Raw genomic sequence first — 26,742 nt, forward strand, 5'->3', positions numbered from 1 at the left:
AAACACTAGTAGGAAGCTTTCTGAAGGAAAAGCATCATGTGTACAAAAGCAGAGTGGAGAAGAATGGAGGATGGAACAAACACTAGTAGGAAGCTTTCTGAAGGAAAAGCATCATGTGTACAAGGAGCAGAGTGGAGAAGAATGGAGGATGGAACAAACACTAGTAGGAAGCTTTCTGAAGGAAAAGCATCATGTGTACAAGGAACAGAGTGGAGAAGAATGGAGGATGGAACAAACACTAGTAGGAAGCTTTCTGAAGGAAAAGCATCATGTGTACAAGGAGCAGAGTGGAGAAGAATGGAGGATGGAACAAACACTAGTAGGAAGCTTTCTGAAGGAAAAGCATCATGTGTACAAGGAACAGAGTGGAGAAGAATGGAGGATGGAACAAACACTAGTAGGAAGCTTTCTGAAGGAAAAGCATCATGTGTACAAGGAGCAGAGTGGAGAAGAATGGAGGATGGAACAAACACTAGTAGGAAGCTTTCTGAAGGAAAAGCATCATGTGTACAAGGAGCAGAGTGGAGAAGAATGGAGGATGGAACAAACACTAGTAGGAAGCTTTCTGAAGGAAAAGCATCATGTGTACAAGGAACAGAGTGGAGAAGAATGGAGGATGGAACAAACACTAGTAGGAAGCTTTCTGAAGGAAAAGCATCATGTGTACAAGGAACAGAGTGGAGAAGAATGGAGGATGGAACAAACACTAGGTAGGAAGCTTTCTGAAGGAAAAGCATCATGTGTACAAGGAACAGAGTGGAGAAGAATGGAGGATGGAACAAACACTAGTAGGAAGCTTTCTGAAGGAAAAGCATCATGTGTACAAGGAACAGAGTGGAGAAGAATGGAGGATGGAACAAACACTAGTAGGAAGCTTTCTGAAGGAAAAGCATCATGTGTACAAGGAGCAGAGTGGAGAAGAATGGAGGATGGAACAAACACTAGTAGGAAGCTTTCTGAAGGAAAAGCATCATGTGTACAAGGAGCAGAGTGGAGAAGAATGGAGGATGGAACAAACACTAGTAGGAAGCTTTCTGAAGGAAAAGCATCATGTGTACAAGGAGCAGAGTGGAGAAGAATGGAGGATGGAACAAACACTAGTAGGAAGCTTTCTGAAGGAAAAGCATCATGTGTACAAGGAACAGAGTGGAGAAGAATGGAGGATGGAACAAACACTAGTAGGAAGCTTTCTGAAGGAAAAGCATCATGTGTACAAGGAACAGAGTGGAGAAGAATGGAGGATGGAACAAACACTAGTAGGAAGCTTTCTGAAGGAAAAGCATCATGTGTACAAGGAGCAGAGTGGAGAAGAATGGAGGATGGAACAAACACTAGTAGGAAGCTTTCTGAAGGAAAAGCATCATGTGTACAAGGAACAGAGTGGAGAAGAATGGAGGATGGAACAAACACTAGTAGGAAGCACAGGGGGGAAAATGGCAGCTGTACAGAACTCCGATAACAGAGCTCTCAGACTTCTAAAACACGGTAGAAAGCAGTTCTAATATATCTGATGGAAACATTTAGTAGTGAATGAATACACGTGTAACTTGATCACCTCATGTCTGCCACACAACAGAGAGACTGATAGATATCCACGGCCTTGAACTCAGCAGCTCCACTTTCTCTTGTTTTTTGCTCTTTACAACAAACACGTGACTGGCTCAACTGTTCTAGGAACTGTAAAATAATGTGACAGGTGAAATGAAGAAGGAGATCTGCTTTATCTCCTAACGTATTGCACAAGTTGACTGCAGGTATTGACTTAAAAGTAGCAACAAATATTCACATTTATTGAAAAATTCAAAATAACTATTATTGAAGGTATTAAGAAACCATCCACTGGCTTTTTTTGCAAACATTTTTTTTGTGAAATTATATTATTTTATACTAATACCATTGGTCAAAGAAAGAGACCCTGTTTTCGATACCTCACCTTGTGAGGATATCGACACTGAGCCCATTTCGAAAATGTTTGAGGAGATGGAGAACACATTGGGAGGGATCTTAGACCATTCCTCCATTCAGAATCCTTCCAGATCCTGGATATCCTTAATCTGCGTTTATGGACGGCCCTCTTCAATACAAACCACTGGTTTTTAATGGGGTTAAAGTCCGGAGACTGATGATGGCCATCGCAAAATGTAGATTTTGGGGCCAATGAACCATTTCTTCATGGACTTTGATTTTCTGCTTGGGGTTATTGTCTTGTTCGAAGATCCACTTGCGGCCAAGTTTCATTTTCAGCCTCCGAGCAGAGGCAACCAGATTTGGTAAAAAACAGATTTTGTAAAAATCATGATGCTGTTGACCTTAATAAGGGCCCCAGGACCAGTGGAAGCAGAATATCCCCATAACACCAATGATCCACCACCATATTTTACAGTAGGTATGGGGTTCTGCTTATTCGGTCTCATTTCAACACCAAACACAACACAGGTGTGCCTGGCCAAAGAGCTCACACATAACTGAAGACAGACACAGATATTTGAATAAAAATGTAAATATGGGTGCTAAAACATCCACGCCAGTTCGGTTGTAAGGGCACCTCAGATTCAGGCCTCCCAAACTACTTTTAGCAAGGGCTTCGGTCGAAAGTAGTGCTCTATATAGGGATTAGAGAATAGAGTTACCAGGAAAAAGTAGTGTACTATATAGGGAATAGGGTGCCCAGGTCAAAACTAGTGCTCTATATAGGGATTAGAGAATAGAGTTACCAGGACAAAAGTAGTGCACTATATAGGGAATAGGGTTCCCAGGTCAAAAGTAGTGCTCTATATAGGGAATAGGGTGCCCAGGTCAAAACTAGTGCTCTATATAGGGAATAGGGTTCCCAGGTCAAAAGTAGTGCTCTATATAGGGAATAGGGTTCCCAGGTCAAAACTAGTGCTCTATATAGGGAATAGGGTTCCCAGGTCAAAACTAGTGCTCTATATAGGGAATAGGGTTCCCAGGTCAAAACTAGTGCTCTATATAGGGAATAGGGTTCCCAGGTCAAAACTAGTGCTCTATATAGGGAATAGGGTTCCCAGGTCAAAAGTAGTGCTATAGAAGCTAGTGGTAAAGAAGTGGGACCTTTTCTGTATATAAAAGGGGTATAATAAGGATGAGCCAGAGATTGCCAGAGAAGTCATGTATTGATGTCAATGGGAGACTAGTTAGGATTCACCTCATACTGGAACTAATAGGGAACAGGGCTATGAGTTCTAGAGACAAGGGTGAAATAAAAACTGATCCTAGTTCAGCATTGTGATTTCCTTTATTCCTTCATTAATGAAAAAACATTCAATTATTAAGAGATAAAAATACAAGCACCTGTTTTCAGACTGATGAGTTGCAGCTCACAACCCCCCCACGGAGTGAGCCATGCATGTGTTTTTGTCTGTGTGTGTGTGTGTGTGTGTGCGCGTGTGTGTGTGTTGTATGCCTGCTGTGTGTGAGTTGTATGCCTGCTGTGTGTGTGTCTGCACAAGGATGCACATGACAGGGTGTATGTGTGAGCGCGCCTCACCTCCCAGTGGCTGAAGATCAGTTGTGGACTAGCCAATCCACTGGTTCTCTTGCGTATCTCATCAGCGAATCCGAAGCTCTCGGCCACAGGAAGGACGGCCTTGATGATGAACATCTCCGTCCCCTCCTTCATTTCCTCCTGTAACACTCGGCCCTCCCTCTTCCCCAGGACCCCATACACACGACCTGGACACACACACACACGATAATTAGTAGAAGTGGCTTAATGTGTACTCTGACCATGTATACAGTGTGGCCAGCTATATACAATCTAATCAAATGATTGTGTGTGTGAATCGATGTGGTCAATCTAATCCAACTATGTATACAATCTATTTATGCATGATCTTATCCAACTATTGATTAGATCTAAATAATGGACACGATGTCATGAAAGTATTGATGAAGTCTATTTCTACCTAAATGTTACGCAACCAACATCTACTATAATATACATCATGGAATTAAAATATGGATCACATTCATCGATACTAATGAAACTAAGTTCTCCTAATGGGGGTATATAGAGTGGAAGGCATTGGTATTCACAACAGGCTAGTAGGAGAGCTTGACAAACGCCACATTTAAAGGGATGCCAGCATTGCAGAAGTGAGTAAAAAGTCATATTGTTTCTGAAATGGGCTCATAATAACACACTTAATTCTGGTGTTGATTTGGCTGGCTGTAAATGGATGTGACTGCTAAACGTGCTGTTAAGATATTAGTGATTATCCGTAACAGAAGTTGGGCAAGGCTCATTTGAATCTTAATGATGACCAAAAGTAGTGCACTATACAGGGAATGGGGTGCCATTTGGGACCAACTTAGAAAACAAGAGTTGATCACTGACACTACAAAGACAAATATTAGAATAGTTGTAGAGCATAGATAGTAATAATGAGGGTTGTCAAATCACATTTTATTGGTCACATACACACATTTAGCAGATGTTATTGTGGGTGTAGCGAAATGTTTGTGTTTCTAGCTCCAACAGTGCAGTAATATCTAACAATTCACAACAATACACACAAATCTAAAGTAAAATAATGGAGTTAAGAAATATATAAATATTAGGACGAGCAATGTGGGAGTGGCATTGACTAAATACAGTAGAATATAGTACATACATATGAGATGAGTAAAGCAGAATGTAAACATGATTAAAGTGACGAGTATTCCATTATTAAAGTGGCCAGTGTATATAGGGCAGCAGCCTCTAAGGTGCGGAGTTGAGTAACCGGGTGGTAGCCGGCTAGTGGTGGCTATTTAAATATCAACCAATACTGTATCTTTTCTCTGTGGTTCAGTGGACGAGTTAACAGCTGTGTTCCTACACTGGGGACGGGATAATATACCAGTCCAATGGACTCCTATCACACTAGAATGGGAGTTGTGTGCAGCAACTCACCCTCCACCTGGTGTAACATTCTTGGTAGTTTAGTTGTCATGTTGTGGCTTGAATGTCCTGACAAGTTGTATCACAGTCATTTGTATCTGAATAGAAGCTGCTATAATAATTCCCTCAACCTCCTCCTGTGTGGTTTAGAATGCAGTAATGCCTCCAGGAAAGATTGAAGAAGCAGATTTGAAGGTGTGTGTGTTGTGTTTTAGCTATTTACCTAAGACCTCAGTGGTTAGTTTGTGTTTTGCCCAGAGTGTGTTCTATCGTGTGTGTGTTATATTGTGTGTGTGTTTCTGTGTGTTATATTGTGTGGGACAGTGTGTTATATTGTGTGTTTGTGTCTGTGTGTTATATTGTGTGTATTATATTGTGTGTGTGTGTGTGTGTGTGTCCGTGTGTTATATTGTGTGTTTGTGTCCGTGTGTTATATTGTGTGTGTGTCCATGTGATTTATTGTGTGTGTGTGATATATTGTGTGTGTCCGTGTGTTATATTGTGTGTGTCTGTGTGTTATATTGTGTGTGTGTCTGTGTGTTATATTGTGTGTGTGTGTGTGTCCGTGTGTTATATTGTGTGTGTGTGTCCGTGTGTTATATTGTGTGTGTGTGTGTCCATATGTTATATTGTGTGTCCGTGTGTTATATTGTGTGTTATATTGTGTGTGTGTGTCCGTGTGTTATATTGTGTGTGTCTGTGTGATATATTGTGTGTGTGTCTGTGTGTTATATTGTGTGTGTGTGTCTGTGTGTTATATTGTGTGTGTGTGTCTGTGTGTTATATTGTGTGTGTGTGTGTGTCCGTGTGTTATATTGTGTGTGTGTGTCCGTGTGTTATATTGTGTGTGTCTGTGTGATATATTGTGTGTGTGTCCGTGTGTTATATTGTGTGTGTGTGTCCGTGTGTTATATTGTGTGTGTGTGTCCGTGTGTTATATTGTGTGTGTCTGTGTGATATATTGTGTGTGTGTCCGTGTGTTATATTGTGTGTGTGTGTCTGTGTGTTATATTGTGTGTGTGTGTGTGTCCGTGTGTTATATTGTGTGTGTGTGTCCGTGTGTTATATTGTGTGTGTGTGTGTCCATATGTTATATTGTGTGTCCGTGTGTTGTATTGTGTGTTATATTGTGTGTGTGTGTCCGTGTGTTATATTGTGTGTGTGTGTCCGTGTGTTATATTGTGTGTGTGTGTCCGTGTGTTATATTGTGTGTCTGTGTGTTATATTGTCTGTCTGTGTGTTCTGCCGTGTATCCGTGTGTTCTGCCGTGTGTCTGTGTGTTCTGCCGTGTGTCTGTGTGTTCTGCCGTGTGTCTGTGTGTTCTGCCGTGTGTCTGTGTGTTCTGCCGAGTGTCTGTGTGTTCTGCCGAGTGTCTGTGTGTTCTGCCGAGTGTCCTTGTGTTCTGCCGTGTCCTGTGTGTTCTGCCGTGTCTGTGTGTTCTGCCGTGTCTGTGTGTTCTGCCGTGTGTCTGTGTGTTCTGCCGTGTCTGTGTGTTCTGCCGTGTGTCCGTGTGTTCTGCCGTGTGTCTGTGTGTTCTGCCGTGTCTCCGTGTGTTCTGCAGTGTCTGTGTGTTCTGCCGTGTGTCCGTGTGTTCTGACGAGTGTCCGTGTGTTCTGACGAGTGTCTGTGTGTTCTGACGAGTGTCCGTGTGTCCTGCCGTGTGTCCGTGTGTTCTGACGAGTGTCTGTGTGTTCTGACGAGTGTCCGTGTGTCCTGCCGTGTGTCCGTGTGTTCTGACGAGTGTCTGTGTGTTCTGACGTGTGTCCGTGTGTTCTGCAGTGTCCGTGTGTTCTGCCGTGTGTCCGTGTGTTCTGACGAGTGTCCGTGTGTTCTGACGAGTGTCCGTGTGTCCTGCCGTGTGTCCGTGTGTTCTGACGAGTGTCTGTGTGTTCTGACGAGTGTCCGTGTGTCCTGCCGTGTGTCCGTGTGTTCTGACGAGTCTCTGTGTGTTCTGCCGTGTCTCCGTGTGTTCTGCCGTGTCTCCGTGTGTTCTGCCTTGTGTCTGTGTGTTCTGCCGTGTGTCCGTGTGTTCTGCCGTGTGTTTGTGTGTTCTGCCGTGTGTCCGTGTGTTCTGCCGTGTGTCCGTGTGTTCTGCCGTGTGTCTGTGTGTTCTGCCGTGTGTCCGTGTGTTCTGCCGTGTGTCCGTGTGTCCTGCCGTGTCTCTGTGTGTTCTGACGAGTGTCTGTGTGTTCTGACGAGTGTCTGTGTGTTCTGACGAGTGTCCGTGTGTTCTGCCTTGTGTCTGTGTGTTCTGCCTTGTGTCTGTGTGTTCTGCCGTGTGTCCTGCCGAGTGTCCGTGTGTTCTGCCTTGTGTCTGTGTGTTCTGACGAGTGTCTGTGTGTTCTGCCGAGTGTCTGTGTGTTCTGCCGTGTGTCCTGCCGTGTGTCCGTGTGTTCTGCTGTGTGTCTGTGTGTTCTGCCTTGTGTCTGTGTGTTCTGACGAGTGTCTGTGTGTTCTGACGAGTGTCCGTGTGTTCTGCCTTGTGTCTGTGTGTTCTGCCGAGTGTCCGTGTGTTCTGCCGAGTGTCCGTGTGTTCTGCTGTGTCTGTGTGTTCTGCTGTGTCTGTGTGTTCTGCCGTGTGTGTACTGCTAAGCCTCTTACCTAACACCTCTGCTGTAGCCATGATTTCACAGGTGTACATAGCAGCCATGAGTCTCTGAGGTTTGGCCTGGAACGCGTGCCGACAAGCCTCTTTTACAGCAGCTATGAGCTGGCCAGAGAACGGCCCGTAGCAGTCCACTAGCCCGGCCACAAACTCCGCCCTGCGTCTCCCCTGGCTCGCCCCAGCCACCGCACCCTCTGCCTGGGAAGGCGTCTCACCCGCTCCCCCTGCCTTGCCTGAGGCCTCCTGCTGACCTGCAGCCTCACCGGGGCTTTCGGAAACAGATGCATCAAGGGAGTTGGAGTCTTCTTCAGTCACAGAGTCCAGGTGGGTGCGCTGGGTGAGGAAGTTCATGTCCCATCTCTCCACAGAGAAGCAGACGCCCATGAGGGGCTCCTCGCACATTGGACCAGAGAGGGTGGCGAGCTGGAAACCGCTGACAACGCTGTTGTCAAAGTCTCGGATGGCGCTGGCCTCAGCTTTCGCCCCTCCCTCTTTCTCTCCTTTCTCTCGTTCGAGGCAGTGCCACACGGATGGTCTCTGGTACCCCTCTACGCTGTTAAGGAGGATGTTTGGTCCATACCTAATAATAACAACATGGCCATATTAATTACCATGAAATACCTGCATAGCACACAATTTCATCTCATATAAAATACCATGAAATATCATCCCAACCCATATGAAATACTCTGAAATACCTGCATACCCTCTCATCCCAACCTATATGAAACACCCTGAAATACCTGCATACCCTCTCATCCCAACCCATATGAAACACTCTGAAATACCTGCATACCCACTCATCCCAACCTATATGAAACACTCTGAAATACCTGCATACCCACTCATCCCAACCTATATGAAACACCCTAAAATACCTGCATACCCACTCATCCCAACCTATATGAAACACCCTGAAATACCTGCATACCCACTCATCCCAGCCTATATGAAACACCCTGAAATACCTGCATACCCACTCATCCCAATCTATATGAAACACCCTGAAATACCTGCATACCCTCTCATCCCAGCCTATATGAAACACTCTGAAATACCTGCATACCCTCTCATCCCAACCCATATGAAACACTCTGAAATACCTGCATACCCTCTCATCCCAACCTATATGAAACACCCTGAAATACCTGCATACCCTCTCATCCCAACCTATATGAAACACTCTGAAATACCTGCATACCCTCTCATCGGCAGGGTAGCCTAGCCACTCATCCCAATCTATATGAAACACCCTGAAATACCTGCATACCCTTTCATCCCAACCTATATGAAACACCCTGAAATACCTGCGTACCCTCTCATCCCAGCCTATATGAAACACTCTGAAATACCTGCATACCCTCTCATCCCAACCCATATGAAACACTCTGAAATACCTGCATACCCTCTCATCCCAACCTATATGAAACTGGACTAGTAGCCGAAAGGTTGCAAGTTCAAATCCCCGAGCTGACAAGGTACAAATCTGTCGTTCTGCCCCTGAACAGGCAGTTAACCCACTGTTCCTAGGCAGTCATTGAAAATAAGAATTTGTTCTTAACTGACTTGCCTAGTAAAATTAAAAAAATCCCAACCTATATGAAACACCCTGAAATACCTGCGTGGTCCAAAGGCCCATATCCGGTCCACAGCGTTCCTCCACTTCCTCCCCTGCAGCAGGACCTCCAGCCTGCTCTTCAGCACCATCAGGGCATCTAGGGTCCAGGTACTCATGTCCAGGGTCCTCCCCTCCCTCTGGGCCTGACCTGCCTGCTCCAGGGTCCGGATCAAGTCAGCACTACCCTCCAGTAGAAGAGTCACCTCTACACAACACAGGACACTTTTTGATCAGGATCAGAGCCCAGATTTACAAAGCTTTCTTAAGAAGACATTTCTTCTTAACTGTCATTTTCCCCATTAACTATAGACATAAGAAGGAAGTTAAGCTGCTATTCCTCAAAAAAGGCCATTGGAAATGTTCTTGCTCTGTTTCTCCTTAAGCAAAAGGTTAAGGGCTTCCTATAGTCTGACAACAACAAACATCAACACACACGCCCTCACCAACTCAACTCTCTCTCACCTTCGGGTAGTGGTATGGCCCGTACCCCCACGGTGGCCTGTCTGTTGGGGGTGGTGAGAGTCACCAGGCCGCTGGGGTCCAGGTGCAGGGTGTCTGACTCTTTCACCTGGTGGATCACCGCCACCTAGACACACACACACACACACACACACACACACACACACACACACACACACACACACACACACAGGAGAGTTTTTTATTTTCATTTTTTACCTTTATTTAACCAGGCAAGTCAGTTAAGAACAAATTCTTATTTTCAATGACGGCCTAGGAACAGTGGGTCAACTGCCTGTTCAGGGGCAGAACGACAGATTTGTACCTTGTCAGCTCAGGGGTTTGAACTTGAAACCTTCCGGTTACTAGTCCAACGCTCTAACCACTAGGCTACCCTGCCGCCCCGTAGGCGGGTTAGCTACTGCAAATAGACTGCTGCTGCCTCTTCAATTGTAGCACACTACTAATATATGGGGTGTCGTTTGAGATGTCAACAGATCAGATATAAGATAGACACACACACCACACCCTCAACGTACACACACACCTTCTGTTGTTTCCCCAGGTCTTCATTGACCATGTCCACTTTGGGTGGTCTGATCACGGTCTCTCTGAATGGGATGATAGGCTTGGAGGCACTGATCTCAATCTTGGCAAACCTGGACGATGAGAAGAACACAGAGAGTCAGATGTAGGGTTCCCAAAACTGGTACATTTCCACAAATTCCCGGGTTTTCCAGAAATCCCACTAGGAAGATTCCTGGAATCAGGCAGAAATAAGCAGAAATTCTGGAATCCTCCATCCAGGATTTCTGGAAAAGCTGGAAAAGTTACAAAGATGTGTAGTGAGAAGGAGATGGAATACTCACATGCAGCAACACAAATGAAGTTGGCGTCCCTGAGTAAGAGCAAGTAGGACAACCCATGCATTGTAAATGTGCTGTATTACTGGGTACGACAGCCAGAACAAACTCAACAGAATACTATACATAAAGACACATTGGTCTCTTAAGAGAGCGCTGAAAACTTTCACGTCTGCCTTTTTATTTTCCAAAACAATAACACCTGTCAGATATTATTAGGCACTCCTGTCCATGCTGAGCCAAGTACAGCATATTCAAATAATCCGTCATAGCTCACCTTGCGCGTGCGCGCGCACACACACACACACACACACACACACACACACGCACACACACACGCACACACACACGCACACACACACACACACACACACACACACACACACACACACACACACACACACACACACACACACACACACACACAAACACGCACACACGCACACACAACTGCTTCTTCAATCTTTCGAAACCACACAGGAGGAGGATGAGGGAAATATAGCAGCTTCTATTCAGATACAAATGACTGTGATCTTGTCAGAACATTCAAGCCACAACATGACAACTGCAGGGCAGCAGGTAGGCTAGCGGTTAGAGCATAGGGCCAGTAACGGAAAGGTTGCTGGTTCGAATCCCCAAGGTGAAAATAATCTGTTGATGTGCCCTTGAGCAAGGTACTTAACCGTCATTGCTCCTGTAAGTCACTCTAGATAACGTCTGCTAAATTATTAAATTGATTTAAAAAATATACATTAAAAAAACTAACAAGAATGTTACATTAAGTGGGGGGTGAACTTGTACCTAAACGCTAATCTTTGGTAATTTTCCCCACTAATGGGTAAGGTTAGCTGATCCTAGATCTGTACCTCCGTTTTCTGCCTAATGAACACAACCCTGTGCTGGTGAGGCCAAGCTTCAGGTCTGGTTCTCCCATAAAATGACGTCATTAGGTTATCCCTGCTGAAACACTCAGAGGGATACAGAGAGGGTCACTTTAGGATAAGCAAATACGTGTGCTTCCCAAATGGCACCCTATTCCTGTAGTGTACTACTTTAGACCAGGGCCCATAAAGCTCTGGTCAAAAGAAGTGCATTACATCGGGAAAATGGTTCCATTTGGGACACTGTCTGTCACTACCTGTGGAGAAAGAAGAGGTGATGTATCTCTCCGGCTGCCAAGACCAACAGCCAAGTACTGTCAAAGTTTATTGACCCAAACAGGTAATCCCTGTTTGTGGGTTCATCCTAAACTGTCTGTGTGTGTGTGTCAGTGTTTGGACTGAGACGTCACGACTTCCGTCCACACTACCAGAACCAGCTCATCTCGTTACCCAGCGGGTGACGTTATAAACAGGCACGCTCTCTTTCACACACACACACACACACACACACACACACACACACACACACACACACACACACACACACACACACACACACACACACACACACACACACACACACACACACACACACACACACACACACACACACACACAATTCCAGTTAGAGTCCATACAAAAACAGGGCAGAAAACAAGTCATCCTCTCCCCCTTCCACTCTCTCCATTCCTCCCTCTTTCTCTCCCTCTCTCTCCTTCCTCTCTCACTGATGTTTAGTAGAAGCATCTCAGAAGCGCTGGAGCGTTCCCTGAATCCAATGTAGACAGCAGACTGTGTGGTTGTTTGAAGATGGGGGTTATTCTGGGTGCTGTGTGTGTTCGTTGTTTCTTTAAATCTCACTAAGACTTGGAATGCATCCCAAATGGCACCCCACTACCTATATAGTGCACTCCTTTAGACCAGAGCTCTAAATGGATGTACTTCTGTCCTTGAGCTGGTCTATTTAATGTTCTGTATGATGTCATGTTCTGTGTGGACCCCAGGAAGAGTAGCTGCTGCTTTTGCAACAGTTAATGGGGATCCTAATAAAATACCAAAAGGGTCCTGGTCAAAAGGAGTGCACTATGAAGGGAATAGGATGCCATTTGGATTAGAATGTGTTCTTCCAACAGAGCAGACGCACTCTGAACGATGCTTCCAGACACATTACTAATTTAGCTAAACATTGTCAACTCCTCAAGCAGGGAGATATGACTTATTCAGTGGGAGAGGAGAAATACACACACCCAGTAATCAAGCAGAGAGATATGACTTATTCAGTGGGAGAGGAGAAATACACACACCCAGTAATCAAGCAGAGAGATATGACTTATTCAGTGGGGAGAGAGAAATACACCCAGTAATCACCCAGTAATCAAGCAGAGAGATATGACTTATTCAGTGGGAGAAATACACACACCCAGTAATCAAGCAGAGAGATATGACTTATTCAGTGGGAGAGGAGAAATGGGAGAAATACACACACCCAGTAATCAAGCAGAGAGATATGACTTATTCAGTGGGAGAGGAGAAATACACACACCCAGTAATCAAGCAGAGAGATATGACTTATTCAGTGGGAGAGGAGAAATACACACACCCAGTAATCAAGCAGAGAGATATGACTTATTCAGTGGGAGAGGAGAAATACACACACCCAGTAATCAAGCAGAGAGATATGACTTATTCAGTGGGAGAGGAGAAATACACACACCCAGTAATCAAGCAGAGAGATATGACTTATTCAGTGGGAGAGGAGAAATACACACACCCAGTAATCAAGCAGAGAGATATGACTTATTCAGTGGGAGAGGAGAAATACACACACCCAGTAATCAAGCAGAGAGATATGACTTATTCAGTGGGAGAAATACACACACCCAGTAATCAAGCAGAGAGATATGACTTATTCAGTGGGAGAGGAGAAATACACACACCCAGTAATCAAGCAGAGATATGACTTATTCAGTGGGAGAAATACACACACCCAGTAATCAAGCAGAGAGATATGACTTATTCAGTGGGAGAGGAGAAATACACACACCCAGTAATCAAGCAGGGAGATATGACTTATTCAGTGGGAGAAATACACACACCCAGTAATCAAGCAGGAGATATGACTTATTCAGTGGGAGAAATACACACACCCAGGAGAAATACTTATTCACACCCAGTAATCAAGCAGAGAGATATGACTTATTCAGTGGGAGAGGAGAAATACACACACCCAGTAATCAAGCAGGAGATATGACTTATTCAGTGGGAGAAATACACACACCCAGTAATCAAGCAGAGAGATATGACTTATTCAGTGGGAGAAATACACACACCCAGTAATCAAGCAGGAAGATATGACTTATTCAGTGGGAGAGGAGAAATACACACACCCAGTAATCAAGCAGAGAGATATGACTTATTCAGTGGGAGAGGAGAAATACACACACCCAGTAATCAAGCAGAGAGATATGACTTATTCAGTGGGAGAGGAGAAATACACACACCCAGTAATCAAGCAGAGAGATATGACTTATTCAGTGGGAGAGGAGAAATACACACACCCAGTAATCAAGCAGAGAGATATGACTTATTCAGTGGGAGAGGAGAAATACACACACCCAGTAATCAAGCAGGAAGATATGACTTATTCAGTGGGAGAGGAGAAATACACACACCCAGTAATCAAGCAGGAGATATGACTTATTCAGTGGGAGAGGAGAAATACACACACCCAGTAATCAAGCAGAGAGATATGACTTATTCAGTGGGAGAGGAGAAATACACACACCCAGTAATCAAGCAGAGAGATATGACTTATTCAGTGGGAGAGGAGAAATACACACACCCAGTAATCAAGTAATCAAGCAGGAGATATGACTTATTCAGTGGGAGAGGAGAAATATTCACACACCCAGTAATCAAGCAGGAGATATGACTTATTCAGTGGGAGAGGAGAAATACACACACCCAGTAATCAAGCAGGAGATATGACTTATTCAGTGGGAGAGGAGAAATACACACACCCAGTAATCAAGCAGAGAGATATGACTTATTCAGTGGGAGAGGAGAAATACACACACCCAGTAATCAAGCAGGAAGATATGACTTATTCAGTGGGAGAGGAGAAATACACACACCCAGTAATCAAGCAGAGAGATATGACTTATTCAGTGGGAGAGGAGAAATACACACACCCAGTAATCAAGCAGAGAGATATGACTTATTCAGTGGGAGAGGAGAAATACACACACCCAGTAATCAAGCAGGAAGATATGACTTATTCAGTGGGAGAGGAGAAATACACACACCCAGTAATCAAGCAGAGAGATATGACTTATTCAGTGGGAGAGGAGAAATACACACACCCAGTAATCAAGCAGGGAGATATGACTTATTCAGTGGGAGAGGAGAAATACACACACCCAGTAATCAAGCAGAGAGATATGACTTATTCAGTGGGAGAGGAGAAATACACACACCCAGTAATCAAGCAGAGAGATATGACTTATTCAGTGGGAGAGGAGAAATACACACACCCAGTAATCAAGCAGAGAGATATGACTTATTCAGTGGGAGAGGAGAAATACACACACCCAGTAATCAAGCAGAGAGATATGACTTATTCAGTGGGAGAGGAGAAATACACACACCCAGGAGATATGACTTATTCAGTGGGAGAAATACACACACCCAGTAATCAAGCAGAGAGATATGACTTATTCAGTGGGAGAGGAGAAATACACACACCCAGTAATCAAGCAGAGAGATATGACTTATTCAGTGGGAGAGGAGAAATACACACACCCAGTAATCAAGCAGAGAGATATGACTTATTCAGTGGGAGAGGAGAAATACACACACCCAGTAATCAAGCAGAGAGATATGACTTATTCAGTGGGAGAAATACACACACCCAGTAATCAAGCAGAGAGATATGACTTATTCAGTGGGAGAGGAGAAATACACACACCCAGTAATCAAGCAGAGAGATATGACTTATTCAGTGGGAGAGGAGAAATACACACACCCAGTAATCAAGCAGGGAGATATGACTTATTCAGTGGGAGAAATACACACACCCAGTAATCAAGCAGAGAGATATGACTTATTCAGTGGGAGAGGAGAAATACACACACCCAGTAATCAAGCAGAGAGATATGACTTATTCAGTGGGAGAGGAGAAATACACACACCCAGTAATCAAGCAGGGAGATATGACTTATTCAGTGGGAGAGGAGAAATACACACACCCAGTAATCAAGCAGAGAGATATGACTTATTCAGTGGGAGAGGAGAAATACACACACCCAGTAATCAAGCAGGAAGATATGACTTATTCAGTGGGAGAAATACACACACCCAGTAATCAAGCAGAGAGATATGACTTATTCACACACCCAGTAATCAAGCAGGAGATATGACTTATTCAGTGGGAGAGGAGAAATACACACACCCAGTAATCAAGCAGAGATATGACTTATTCAGTGGGAGAGGAGAAATACACACACCCAGTAATCAAGCAGAGAGATATGACTTATTCAGTGGGAGAGAAATACACACACCCAGTAATCAAGAGAATGACTTATTCACACACCCAGTAATCAAGCAGAGAGATATGACTTATTCAGTGGGAGAGGAGAAATACACACACCCAGTAATCAAGCAGAGAGATATGACTTATTCAGTGGGAGAGGAGAAATACACACACCCAGTAATCAAGCAGAGAGATATGACTTATTCAGTGGGAGAGGAGAAATACACACACCCAGTAATCAAGCAGGGAGATATGACTTATTCAGTGGGAGAGGAGAAATACACACACCCAGTAATCAAGCAGAGAGATATGACTTATTCAGTGGGAGAGGAGAAATACACACACCCAGTAATCAAGCAGGGAGATATGACTTATTCAGTGGGAGAGGAGAAATACACACACCCAGTAATCAAGCAGAGAGATATGACTTATTCAGTGGGAGAAATACACACACCCAGTAATCAAGCAGGGAGATATGACTTATTCAGTGGGAGAAATACACACACCCAGTAATCAAGCAGAGAGATATGACTTATTCAGTGGGAGAGGAGAAATACACACACCCAGTAATCAAGCAGGGAGATATGACTTATTCAGTGGGAGAGGAGAAATACACACACCCAGTAATCAAGCAGAGAGATATGACTTATTCAGTGGGAGAGGAGAAATACACACACCCAGTAATCAAGCAGGGAGATATGACTTATTCAGTGGGAGAGGAGAAATACACACACCCAGTAATCAAGCAGGGAGATATGACTTATTCAGTGGGAGAGGAGAAATACACACACCCAGTAATCAAGCAGAGAGATATGACTTATTCAGTGGGAGAGGAGAAATACACACACCCAGTAATCAAGCAGAGAGATATGACTTATTCAGTGGGAGAGGAGAAATACACACACCCAGTAATCAAGCAGGAGATATGACTTATTCAGTGGGAGAGGAGAAATACACACACCCAGTAATCAAGCAGAGAGATATGACTTATTCAGTGGGAGAGGAGAAATACACACACCCAGTAATCAAGCAGGGAGATATGACTTATTCAGTGGGAGAGGAGAAATACACACACCCAGTAATCAAGCAGAGAGATATGACTTATTCAGTGGGAGAGGAGAAATACACACACCCAGTAATCAAGCAGGAGATATGACTTATTCAGTGGGAGAGGAGAAATACACACACCCAGTAATCAAGCAGAGAGATATGACTTATTCAGTGGGATGACTTATTCAGGAGAAATACACACACCCAGTAATCAAGCAGAGAGATATGACTTATTCAGTGGGAGAGGAGAAATACACACACCCAGTAATCAAGCAGAGAGATATGACTTATTCAGTGGGAGAGGAGAAATACACACACCCAGTAATCAAGCAGGAAGATATGACTTATTCAGTGGGAGAGGAGAAATACACACACCCAGTAATCAAGCAGGGAGATATGACTTATTCAGTGGGAGAAATACACACACCCAGTAATCAAGCAGGGAGATATGACTTATTCAGTGGGAGAAATACACACACCCAGTAATCAAGCAGGGAGATATGACTTATTCAGTGGGAGAGGAGAAATACACACACCCAGTAATCAAGCAGAGAGATATGACTTATTCAGTGGGAAATACACACACCCAGAGGAGAAATACACACACCCAGTAATCAAGCAGAGAGATATGACTTATTCAGTGGGAGAGGAGAAATACACACACCCAGTAATCAAGCAGGGAGATATGACTTATTCAGTGGGAGAGGAGAAATACACACACCCAGTAATCAAGCAGAGAGATATGACTTATTCAGTGGGAGAGGAGAAATACACACACCCAGTAATCAAGCAGGAAGATATGACTTATTCAGTGGGAGAGGAGAAATACACACACCCAGTAATCAAGCAGGGAGATATGACTTATTCAGTGGGAGAGGAGAAATACACACACCCAGTAATCAAGCAGGAAGATATGACTTATTCAGTGGGAGAGGAGAAATACACACACCCAGTAATCAAGCAGAGAGATATGACTTATTCAGTGGGAGAGGAGAAATACACACACCCAGTAATCAAGCAGGAAGATATGACTTATTCAGTGGGAGAGGAGAAATACACACACCCAGTAATCAAGCAGAGAGATATGACTTATTCAGTGGGAGAGGAGAAATACACACACCCAGTAATCAAGCAGGAGATATGACTTATTCAGTGGAGAGTAATCAAGAGGAGAATGACTTATTCACACCCAGTAATCAAGCAGGGAGATATGACTTATTCAGTGGGAGAGGAGAAATACACACACCCAGTAATCAAGCAGGGAGATATGACTTATTCAGTGGGAGGAGAAATACACACACCCAGTAATCAAGAGATATGACTTATTCAGTGGGAGAGGAGAAATACACACACCCAGTAATCAAGCAGGGAGATATGACTTATTCAGTGGGGAGGAGAAATACACACACCCAGTAATCAAGCAGAGAGATATGACTTATTCAGTGGGACCCAGGAGAAATGACTTATTCACACCCAGTAATCAAGCAGGGAGATATGACTTATTCAGTGGGAGAGGAGAAATACACACACCCAGTAATCAAGCAGAGAGATATGACTTATTCATTACACACACCCAGTGGAGATATGACTTATTCAGTGGGAGAAATACACACACCCAGTAATCAAGCAGGGAGATATGACTTATTCAGTAATCAAGCAGGAGATATGACTTATTCAGTGGGAGAGGAGAAATACACACACCCAGTAATCAAGCAGGAAGATATGACTTATTCAGTGGGAGAGGAGAAATACACACACCCAGTAATCAAGCAGAGAGATATGACTTATTCAGTGGGAGAGGAGAAATACACACACCCAGTAATCAAGCAGGAAGATATGACTTATTCAGTGGGAGAGGAGAAATACACACACCCAGTAATCAAGCAGGGAGATATGACTTATTCAGTGGAGATGACTTATTCAGTGGGAGAGGAGAAATACACACACCCAGTAATCAAGCAGAGAGATATGACTTATTCAGTGGGAGAGGAGAAATACACACACCCAGTAATCAAGCAGGGAGATATGACTTATTCAGTGGGAGAAATACACACACCCAGTAATCAAGCAGGGAGATATGACTTATTCAGTGGGAGAGGAGAAATACACACACCCAGTAATCAAGCAGAGAGATATGACTTATTCAGTGGGAGAGGAGAAATACACACACCCAGTAATCAAGCAGAGAGATATGACTTATTCAGTGGGAGAGGAGAAATACACACACCCAGTAATCAAGCAGGGAGATATGACTTATTCAGTGGGAGAGGAGAAATACACACACCCAGTAATCAAGCAGAGAGATATGACTTATTCAGTGGGAGAGGAGAAATACACACACCCAGTAATCAAGCAGAGAGATATGACTTATTCAGTGGGAGAGGAGAAATATTCACACACCCAGTAATCAAGCAGGAAGATATGACTTATTCAGTGGGAGAGGAGAAATACACACACCCAGTAATCAAGCAGGAGATATGACTTATTCAGTGGGAGAGGAGAAATACACACACCCAGTAATCAACAGAGAGATATGACTTATTCAGTGGGAGAAATACACACACCCAGTAATCAACAGAGAGATATGACTTATTCAGTGGGAGAAATACACACACCCAGTAATCAACAGGGAGATATGACTTATTCAGTGGGAGAGGAGAAATACACACACCCAGTAATCAACAGAGAGATATGACTTATTCAGTGGGAGAAATACACACACCCAGTAATCAAGCAGAGAGATATGACTTATTCAGTGGGAGAGGAGAAATACACACACCCAGTAATCAAGCAGAGAGATATGACTTATTCAGTGGGAGAGGAGAAATACACACACCCAGTAATCCGGTGCTAGACAGAAACAAAACTAATAAATAACCAGACCAACTTGACCTGATGAAGATCACCCTATTCCATGTGTAGTGGATTACTACCTTGTCCCTGGGCAAAAGTTGTGCACTACATGGGGAATAGAGTCAAATTTGGGACGTACAAGTTGTCTGTTTGTGTGTCTTGAATAAATCAAAGAGTTGCGGACATTCATTATTTTTATCACTAACTCACACGGCGTTGAAGATATTGGTGTCCCCCAGATGACCACCTATGGGCCCTGGTCAAAAGTAAGTAATCGAGCCTTGGATAAGTCTGCCTCGTCTGAGCCAGAACGGCCCAGAGCTGCTCCTGTACAAAAGTAGTGCACTTGGGGAACATGGTGTCAGCTGAGAGGCAGCCTATGAGTCTCCATCCTGAACACTGCTGATTTACAGCCTCATTTAGGAACCCTCTTCTTCTAACTCATTTAGGAACCCTCTTCTTCTAACTCATTTAGGAACCCTCTTCTTCTAACTCGTTGAGGAACCCTCTTCTTCTAACTCGTTTAGGAACCCTCTTCTTCTAACTCGTTTAGGAACCCTCTTCTTCTAACTCGTTTAGGAACCCTCTTCTTCTAACTCGTTTAGGAACCCTCTTCTTCTAACTCGTTTAGGAACCCTCTTCTTCTAACTCGTTTAGGAACCCTCTTCTTCTAACTCGTTTAGGAACCCTCTTCTTCTAACTCGTTTAGGAACCCTCTTCTTCTAACTCGTTTAGGAACCCTCTTCTTCTAACTCGTTTAGGAACCCTCTTCTTCTAACTCGTTTAGGAACCCTCTTCTTCTAACTCGTTTAGGAACCCTCTTCTTCTAACTCGTTTAGGAACCCTCTTCTTCTAACTCGTTTAGGAACCCTCTTCTTCTAATCATTTGGACATTTCTCCAATGCATCGTGAGTTGGAAAACCATAACTGTGCATACAGGAAATTGTTTTATTGCTGCGGCATTAGAATCTAGAGGTGATTTGGAGCCACTGTAACTATGGCTGCGTGTGTGTGTAGTGTGTGGTTTTGTGTGTCTGAATGTGTGTTTTGTGTGTACATGTTGCCTACATTATCAGGACCAGAATGTCCTGACAAGGTAAGATATTATTTTATTTTTCAGGACTTTTTAGGTGTAAGGGTTAGGGAAAATTGGATTTTGAATGGGAATACATTTTTACACCCAAAAAGTCCAGAAAATACACATGAAAAAAGCTGTGTTTTGTGTGTGTGCATTAGTGAGCAGAAATAAAAAAAGTTTGCCTGGTTCACCCCAGCTTTAACTTGGTCAGGATCAGATGACCCACTTTCCAGGGCAGCGAGACAACCCTGGCGCTGTTTCGGCTTCAGAATCCTGACGCTGTGACGTCACAGTCCCACGTGCCACATGAGTGGCTAAAACGGGTTTGACCTCTTACTGAGCTAGAGAGTGAATGGCCACGGGCCAGTCTGCTTGTGTGTGTTGTTGTGTCACAATGGGGTCAGTCGGCATTCACAGCCAAGACGGTTCCCCTTCCTCTGTCCTGCCCTGCTCTTTGCCCGACTAGCTGACTGGCTGGCATATTTTCAAACATAGAATAACAATTGCAGTCATCCCCTGATTAAATGCAGTGGGGACCACAGAGATAGAACACAAAGACACAAATGGTTCTCTCTCTACGGCTGGGACTGTTATTCACCAAACAGGAGAATACAAGGTAATTCTAGTGTTTCACCTGCCTGGGTGACCTAATCAGACTGGCCTGGACTATTTGTAAACATAGAATTACATTTACTAGACGGGATCAGTCCCTGGATGCCCTGTCATTCCGGCAGGTTTAGGACTGTTTCTAAATCACCCTGTGTTATCTTCCAGGGGGAAAGCTGTAAAGATCCCTGAGAATCTTTATAAATCTGGTCAGTGTGTTTGAGTTAGCAACAATCATGTTGACCTTATAAGAACGTTAGGAAATGAATGTGTGTGTGCGTGTGTGTGTGTGCCTGTGTAATGCTGTAATATAATTGATAACTTCGATTCTTCCAAAGGTTGTACTGAGAGTAAGTTCATTGAAACATGAAAATTATGTTTTAGTGTAGTCCAATGTTGATAAACTACATGTTGACCGTTTCCCTAACTTTCTGTGTCCTTGGCCCAATCCATAACTTGTTAACCAATGTAGCCATCGATCATTCTGTTGTGGGAGGATTACCAGTTTGACTGATTGGCTGAATGAAAGGTCCTCTCATCAATACTCTGTCTTCTACATTGATAAGTTATACAGATGAACTGAGTGACAAGGACAACGTATGCAGATAGATGCAGATTTAGTTAGTACCAAGGTTACACCGAAGGACATGTCATCTCTAATTCCCATTCTTTCTTCTGGGGAATTAACACTTTAGGACTGTGGATATTCACCATTAGCGATGTAAAATTCCAGTTATTCAATTCCCAAGTTTCCCAGAAATCCCAATTTCCTCATGATTTCAATAATCTCCCAAAGATTTATCTGGACATACTAATGTATGTTAAAGAGATAACGCACCTGAACATCTATATACATGGACATCTATATTTAGGATTGAGGCCTGCACATTTGTCCCACTGCAACACACTGCATGTCATTTGGGACACAGGCCTAGACTCCACTGTACTTTGTATCACTTTCAAAGTATCAAAGCATATGGAAATCTTTGATTTATGGGGTTATGAAAACTCCATTTGAAATAAAGCTGTGAAATATCTATGTTGATGTGTTCAAACATCTCCCCACCTCCAACGATACACATGCTGGTGTCTTTATGTACTATACACATAGATAATACAGGATCTTAGCAGGACTGGACTGATAAATGCTACATTCACATGTGTGGGTGGTCTTACAACAGCTTTAGGTATTGATTATGAATCTCTCTCTCTCTCTCTCTCTCTCTCTCTCTCTCTCTCTCTCTCTCTCTCTCTCTCTCTCTCTCTCTCTCTCTCTCTCTCTCTCTCTCTCTCTCTCTCTCTCTCTCTCTCTCTCTCTCTCTCTCTCTCTCTCTCTCTCTCTCTCTCTCTCTCTCTCTCTCTCTCTCTCTCTCTCTCTCTCTCTCTCTCTCTCTCTCTCTCTCTTCTAATATGACATGATCAGAGTGGAGAAGAGACATCTAAAGACAGCATCTCCAGTCAATAATCACACATGACTTTTTATAGAGAGAGAGAGACACCCACTCTCAGTCAGAAACATTACACACACACAGAATCATCATGTCAATCATCAGTGTGTGAGACTGGGCCAGACGGTGTAAAAGCTGAGTCATCTCAAACTGAGCCGTCTGCTGCTCATCTACACTCTGTTACAGGGCGTCTGGTCAAAATGTCACTACTATTGACTAGATTTCAAATCACAGACAGACAAAGATAGATAGATAGATACAGCCATAAAGAGTGACTGACAGACCTCTCTGTGCAGAGCTCATGTTTAAGTGATGACGCTCCCGGCTTCAGTCTCATAATATACTTCTCTCCAACGGAGACCGGGGTTCAATCCCTGCGTCCAACCTTCCTACTGTTTCTCCCTCTCTGTTTCCAACTGTAGAAATAAACCGCTGAACTCGTCAATCAAAAGAGGAAAACTAGAGGCTCACCTCTCTCGGAGGTCGTCCAGACAGCGTTGCAGGTGGACCTCTCCGGCCGTGACCAGTACGTGTTCTCCTGTCTCCTGGATCAGAACCTCAGCACACGGGTCAGCCTGGTTCAACAGCCTCATACCCCGTACCAGCTTAGGCATCTCACCTTGTGGGTTTTTAGATCTCAACAAACCCCAGACACACACACACTGTGTAGAAATGCCAAACACACACACACACACACACACACACACACACACACACACACACACACACACACACACACACACACACACACACACACACACACACACACACACGATTGTAGAAAAGTACTTCTTAGTAGACTAAGCATGAATCATTTCCATGTATGAGCCCTACTGCACATAATACACCCTGGATTCAAACATACATTTGTCTTTCGTTAAGAAACCTTAGACTGACGTTACCTGGGTCATGTTCATTAGGCATCAAACTGAAGAAATCACAAAATAGGGAGGGACTACTTGGATTTATCCAGAATTAAATGCTCATTTTCATTTTCTGTCGCAAAACATTTTCAAACACTTTCTGATGAGTGCCCTGATGAACATAACCCAGGACGGGTTTGAATTTTCAGGGTTACAAGTCAGCTCAACTACTAAGTGCAACTACTTAAAAGAAAACAAACAAACACTATTTGAAGCTTCCCAAAATAGTTATCCTGAAACTAAAATACCAGCCATCTTTCTAAGACTAGCTAACTGACTGCTAGCTGACTAACTCCCTCCATATGAGGCAAATGTTGCCCTAAGCTATAATACTAACGAATACCACGGAAGAGCTGCAGGAATGTCTGACTATCTGTGGACCAGCTGATCGGCTGACTGACTGGTTGAATAGCTGGTTGGTTGACAGAATGGCTGGCTGGCTGGGGTGCTGGAGGAACGTTAGCTTCTCAACATTAGCATCTTACCTCGGATGACAGACAACAAAAACATCACTGACAGGCAACAACCTCAACAAATTCACAATGTAAGTGTGTTTGTGTGTAACCGTGTGTGTTTGACACTTACTTGGGTGTTTGGGTTCGATGGCCACTCGTACGATGGGAGTAGCTTCGAAGTTGAGGGGGATGAAAGGGGGGAGGGCAGGGGAGGTGGAGAGGGTCGCAGACTTCAACACACATTCCTCGAGACCGCCAATACCTAGGGAATCAATCCATCAATCAATTAATCAATCCAGTACTTTCTACAAACACATGTCACAGTGATTGACAACAGCTGGAGCCTAAAGAGTGATCAGAGAGACAGTAGTGACAAGGAAACAGTCCCTAGGTAGGAAGAAACCATAAGAGGAACCAGAGGGAGTTCCTGCTCTGACTGGGACGAGGAGATTAGAGGAAGAGAGGCATAATGAACAAGATGATATGAACAGCAGAGGACCTGATCCTAGATCAGAGCTCCTGCTCTGAGAATTCAGACACCTGGAGAGACATGAACAGAGTGTGGCTCTGGAGATAAGATAACGTCATTATTAGGGCAGCTACCACTTCAGTGGTGGGAGAGAAACACAGAGAGAGAGAATAATGAGACCAGCTTTGTCTCTGTTTCAGACACAAGTGAGGGAGAGAAACACACAGAGAGAGAGAATAATGAGACTAGCTTTGTCTCTGTTTCAGACACACGTGAGGGAGAGAAACACACAGAGAGAGAGAGAATAATGAGACTAGCTTTGTCTCTGTTTCAGACACAAGTGAGGGAGAGAAACACACAGAGAGAGAATAATGAGACTAGCTTTGTCTCTGTTTCAGACACAAGTGAGGGAGAGAAACACAGCGAGAGAGAGAATGAGACGAGCTTTGTCTCTGTTTCAGACACAAATGAGGGAGAGAAACACACAGAGAGAGAGAGAATTATGAGACTAGCGTTGTCTCTGTTTCAGACACAAGTGAGGGAGAGAAACACACAGAGAGAGAGAATAATGAGACTAGGTTTGTCTCTGTTTCAGACACAAGTGAGGGAGAGAAACACACAGAGAGAGAGAGAATAATGAGACTAGCTTTGTCTCTGTTTCAGACAAGTGAGGGAGAGACACACACAGAGAGAGAATAATGAGACTAGGTTTGTCTCTGCTTCAGTCAAGTGAGTGAGAGAAACACACACACAGAGAGAGAATAATGAGACTAGGTTTGTCTCTGTTTCAGACAAGTGAGGGAGAGAAACACACAGAGAGAGAATAATGAGACTAGGTTTGTCTCTGCTTCAGTCAAGTGAGGGAGAGAAACACACAGAGAAAGAGAGAATTATGAGACTAGCGTTGTCTCTGTTTCAGACACAAGTGAGGGAGAGAAACACACAGAGAGAGAGAGAATAATGAGACTAGGTTTGTCTCTGTTTCAGACACAAGTGAGGGAGAGAAACACACAGAGAGAGAGAGAATAATGAGACTAGCTTTGTCTCTGTTTCAGACAAGTGAGGGAGAGACACACAGAGAGAGAATAATGAGACTAGGTTTGTCTCTGCTTCAGTCAAGTGAGGGAGAGAAACACACAGAGAGAGAATAATGAGACTAGTTTGTCTCTGCTTCAGTCAAGTGAGTGAGAGAAACACAGAGAGAGAGAGAATAATGAGACGAGCTTTGTCTCTGTTTCAGACACAAGTGAGGGAGAGAAACACACAGAGAGAGAGAGAATAATGAGACTAGATTTGTCTCTGCTTCAGTCAAGTGAGTGAGAGAAACACACACACAGAGAGAGAATAATGAGACTAGGTTTGTCTCTGCTTCAGTCAAGTGAGTGAGAGAATCACACACACAGAGAGAGAATAATGAGACTAGGTTTGTCTCTGCTTCAGTCAAGTGAGTGAGAGAAACACACACACAGAGAGAGAATAATGAGACTAGGTTTGTCTCTGCTTCAGTCAAGTGAGTGAGAGAAACACACAAACAGAGAGAGAATAATGAGACTAGGTTTGTCTCTGCTTCAGTCAAGTGAGTGAGAGAATCACACAGGGAGATAGAAACACAGAGAAAATGTGTGAGAGGAAGGAGGAGACAAAAGGCCAAGAAATGTGCAAGAGAGAAAGAGAAAGGAAGAGTGAAAGAGAACGAGAGAGAGAGACATTTACATTACATTTAAGTCATTTAGCAGACGCTCTTATCCAGAGCGACTTACAAATTGGTGCATTCACCTTATGACATCCAATGGAACAGCCACTTTACAATAGTGCATCTAAATCTTTTAAGGGGGGAGAAGGATTACTTATCCTATCCTAGGTATTCCTTAAAGAGGTGGGGTTTCAGGTGTCTCCGGAAGGTGGTGATTGACTCCGCTGTCCTGGCGTCGTGAGGGAGTGTGTTCCACCATTGGGGAGCCAGAGCAGCGAACAGTTTTGACTGGGCTGAGCGGGAACTG

The 26,742-nt window shown here is 43.9% G+C and overlaps 2 protein-coding genes across 18 annotated transcripts in view; one reads left to right on the forward strand and one right to left on the reverse strand.

Moving 5' to 3' along the window:
• The window catches only part of LOC127923732 (uncharacterized), a 2,440-nt gene extending 936 nt beyond the window's left edge, over positions 1–1,504 (forward strand). For 9 of the 13 annotated variants that reach the window (XR_008115159.1, XR_008115160.1, XR_008115161.1 and 6 more), the window contains exon 2: positions 711–1,504. Coding sequence is in view for 1 of the 13 variants with exons in the window: in XM_052507801.1 (XP_052363761.1) it covers positions 711–1,502 (792 nt within the window). In the remaining 12 variants the exon portion in view is untranslated. Of the gene's footprint in view, positions 9–71; positions 242–269; positions 398–428; positions 476–710 lie in introns of those variants that run through there. The other 4 variants (XR_008115167.1, XR_008115169.1, XR_008115158.1 and 1 more) reach the window with 4 other exon arrangements.
• The window catches only part of efl1 (elongation factor like GTPase 1), a 109,286-nt gene that overhangs the window by 15,361 nt on the left and 67,183 nt on the right, over positions 1–26,742 (reverse strand). For all 5 annotated transcript variants that reach the window (XM_052507794.1, XM_052507793.1, XM_052507795.1 and 2 more), the window contains exons 16-22: positions 24,404–24,535; positions 23,367–23,514; positions 10,133–10,244; positions 9,589–9,712; positions 9,127–9,331; positions 7,505–8,088; positions 3,509–3,693 (exon numbers count right to left, since the gene is read on the reverse strand). In XM_052507794.1, the coding sequence (XP_052363754.1) occupies positions 3,509–3,693; positions 7,505–8,088; positions 9,127–9,331; positions 9,589–9,712; positions 10,133–10,244; positions 23,367–23,514; positions 24,404–24,535 (1,490 nt within the window). The remainder of the gene's footprint in view (positions 1–3,508; positions 3,694–7,504; positions 8,089–9,126; positions 9,332–9,588; positions 9,713–10,132; positions 10,245–23,366; positions 23,515–24,403; positions 24,536–26,742) is intronic.

The sequence above is a fragment of the Oncorhynchus keta genome, unplaced genomic scaffold (genome assembly GCF_023373465.1).
Source record: "Oncorhynchus keta strain PuntledgeMale-10-30-2019 unplaced genomic scaffold, Oket_V2 Un_contig_3157_pilon_pilon, whole genome shotgun sequence".
Lineage (NCBI taxonomy): Eukaryota > Metazoa > Chordata > Actinopteri > Salmoniformes > Salmonidae > Oncorhynchus > Oncorhynchus keta.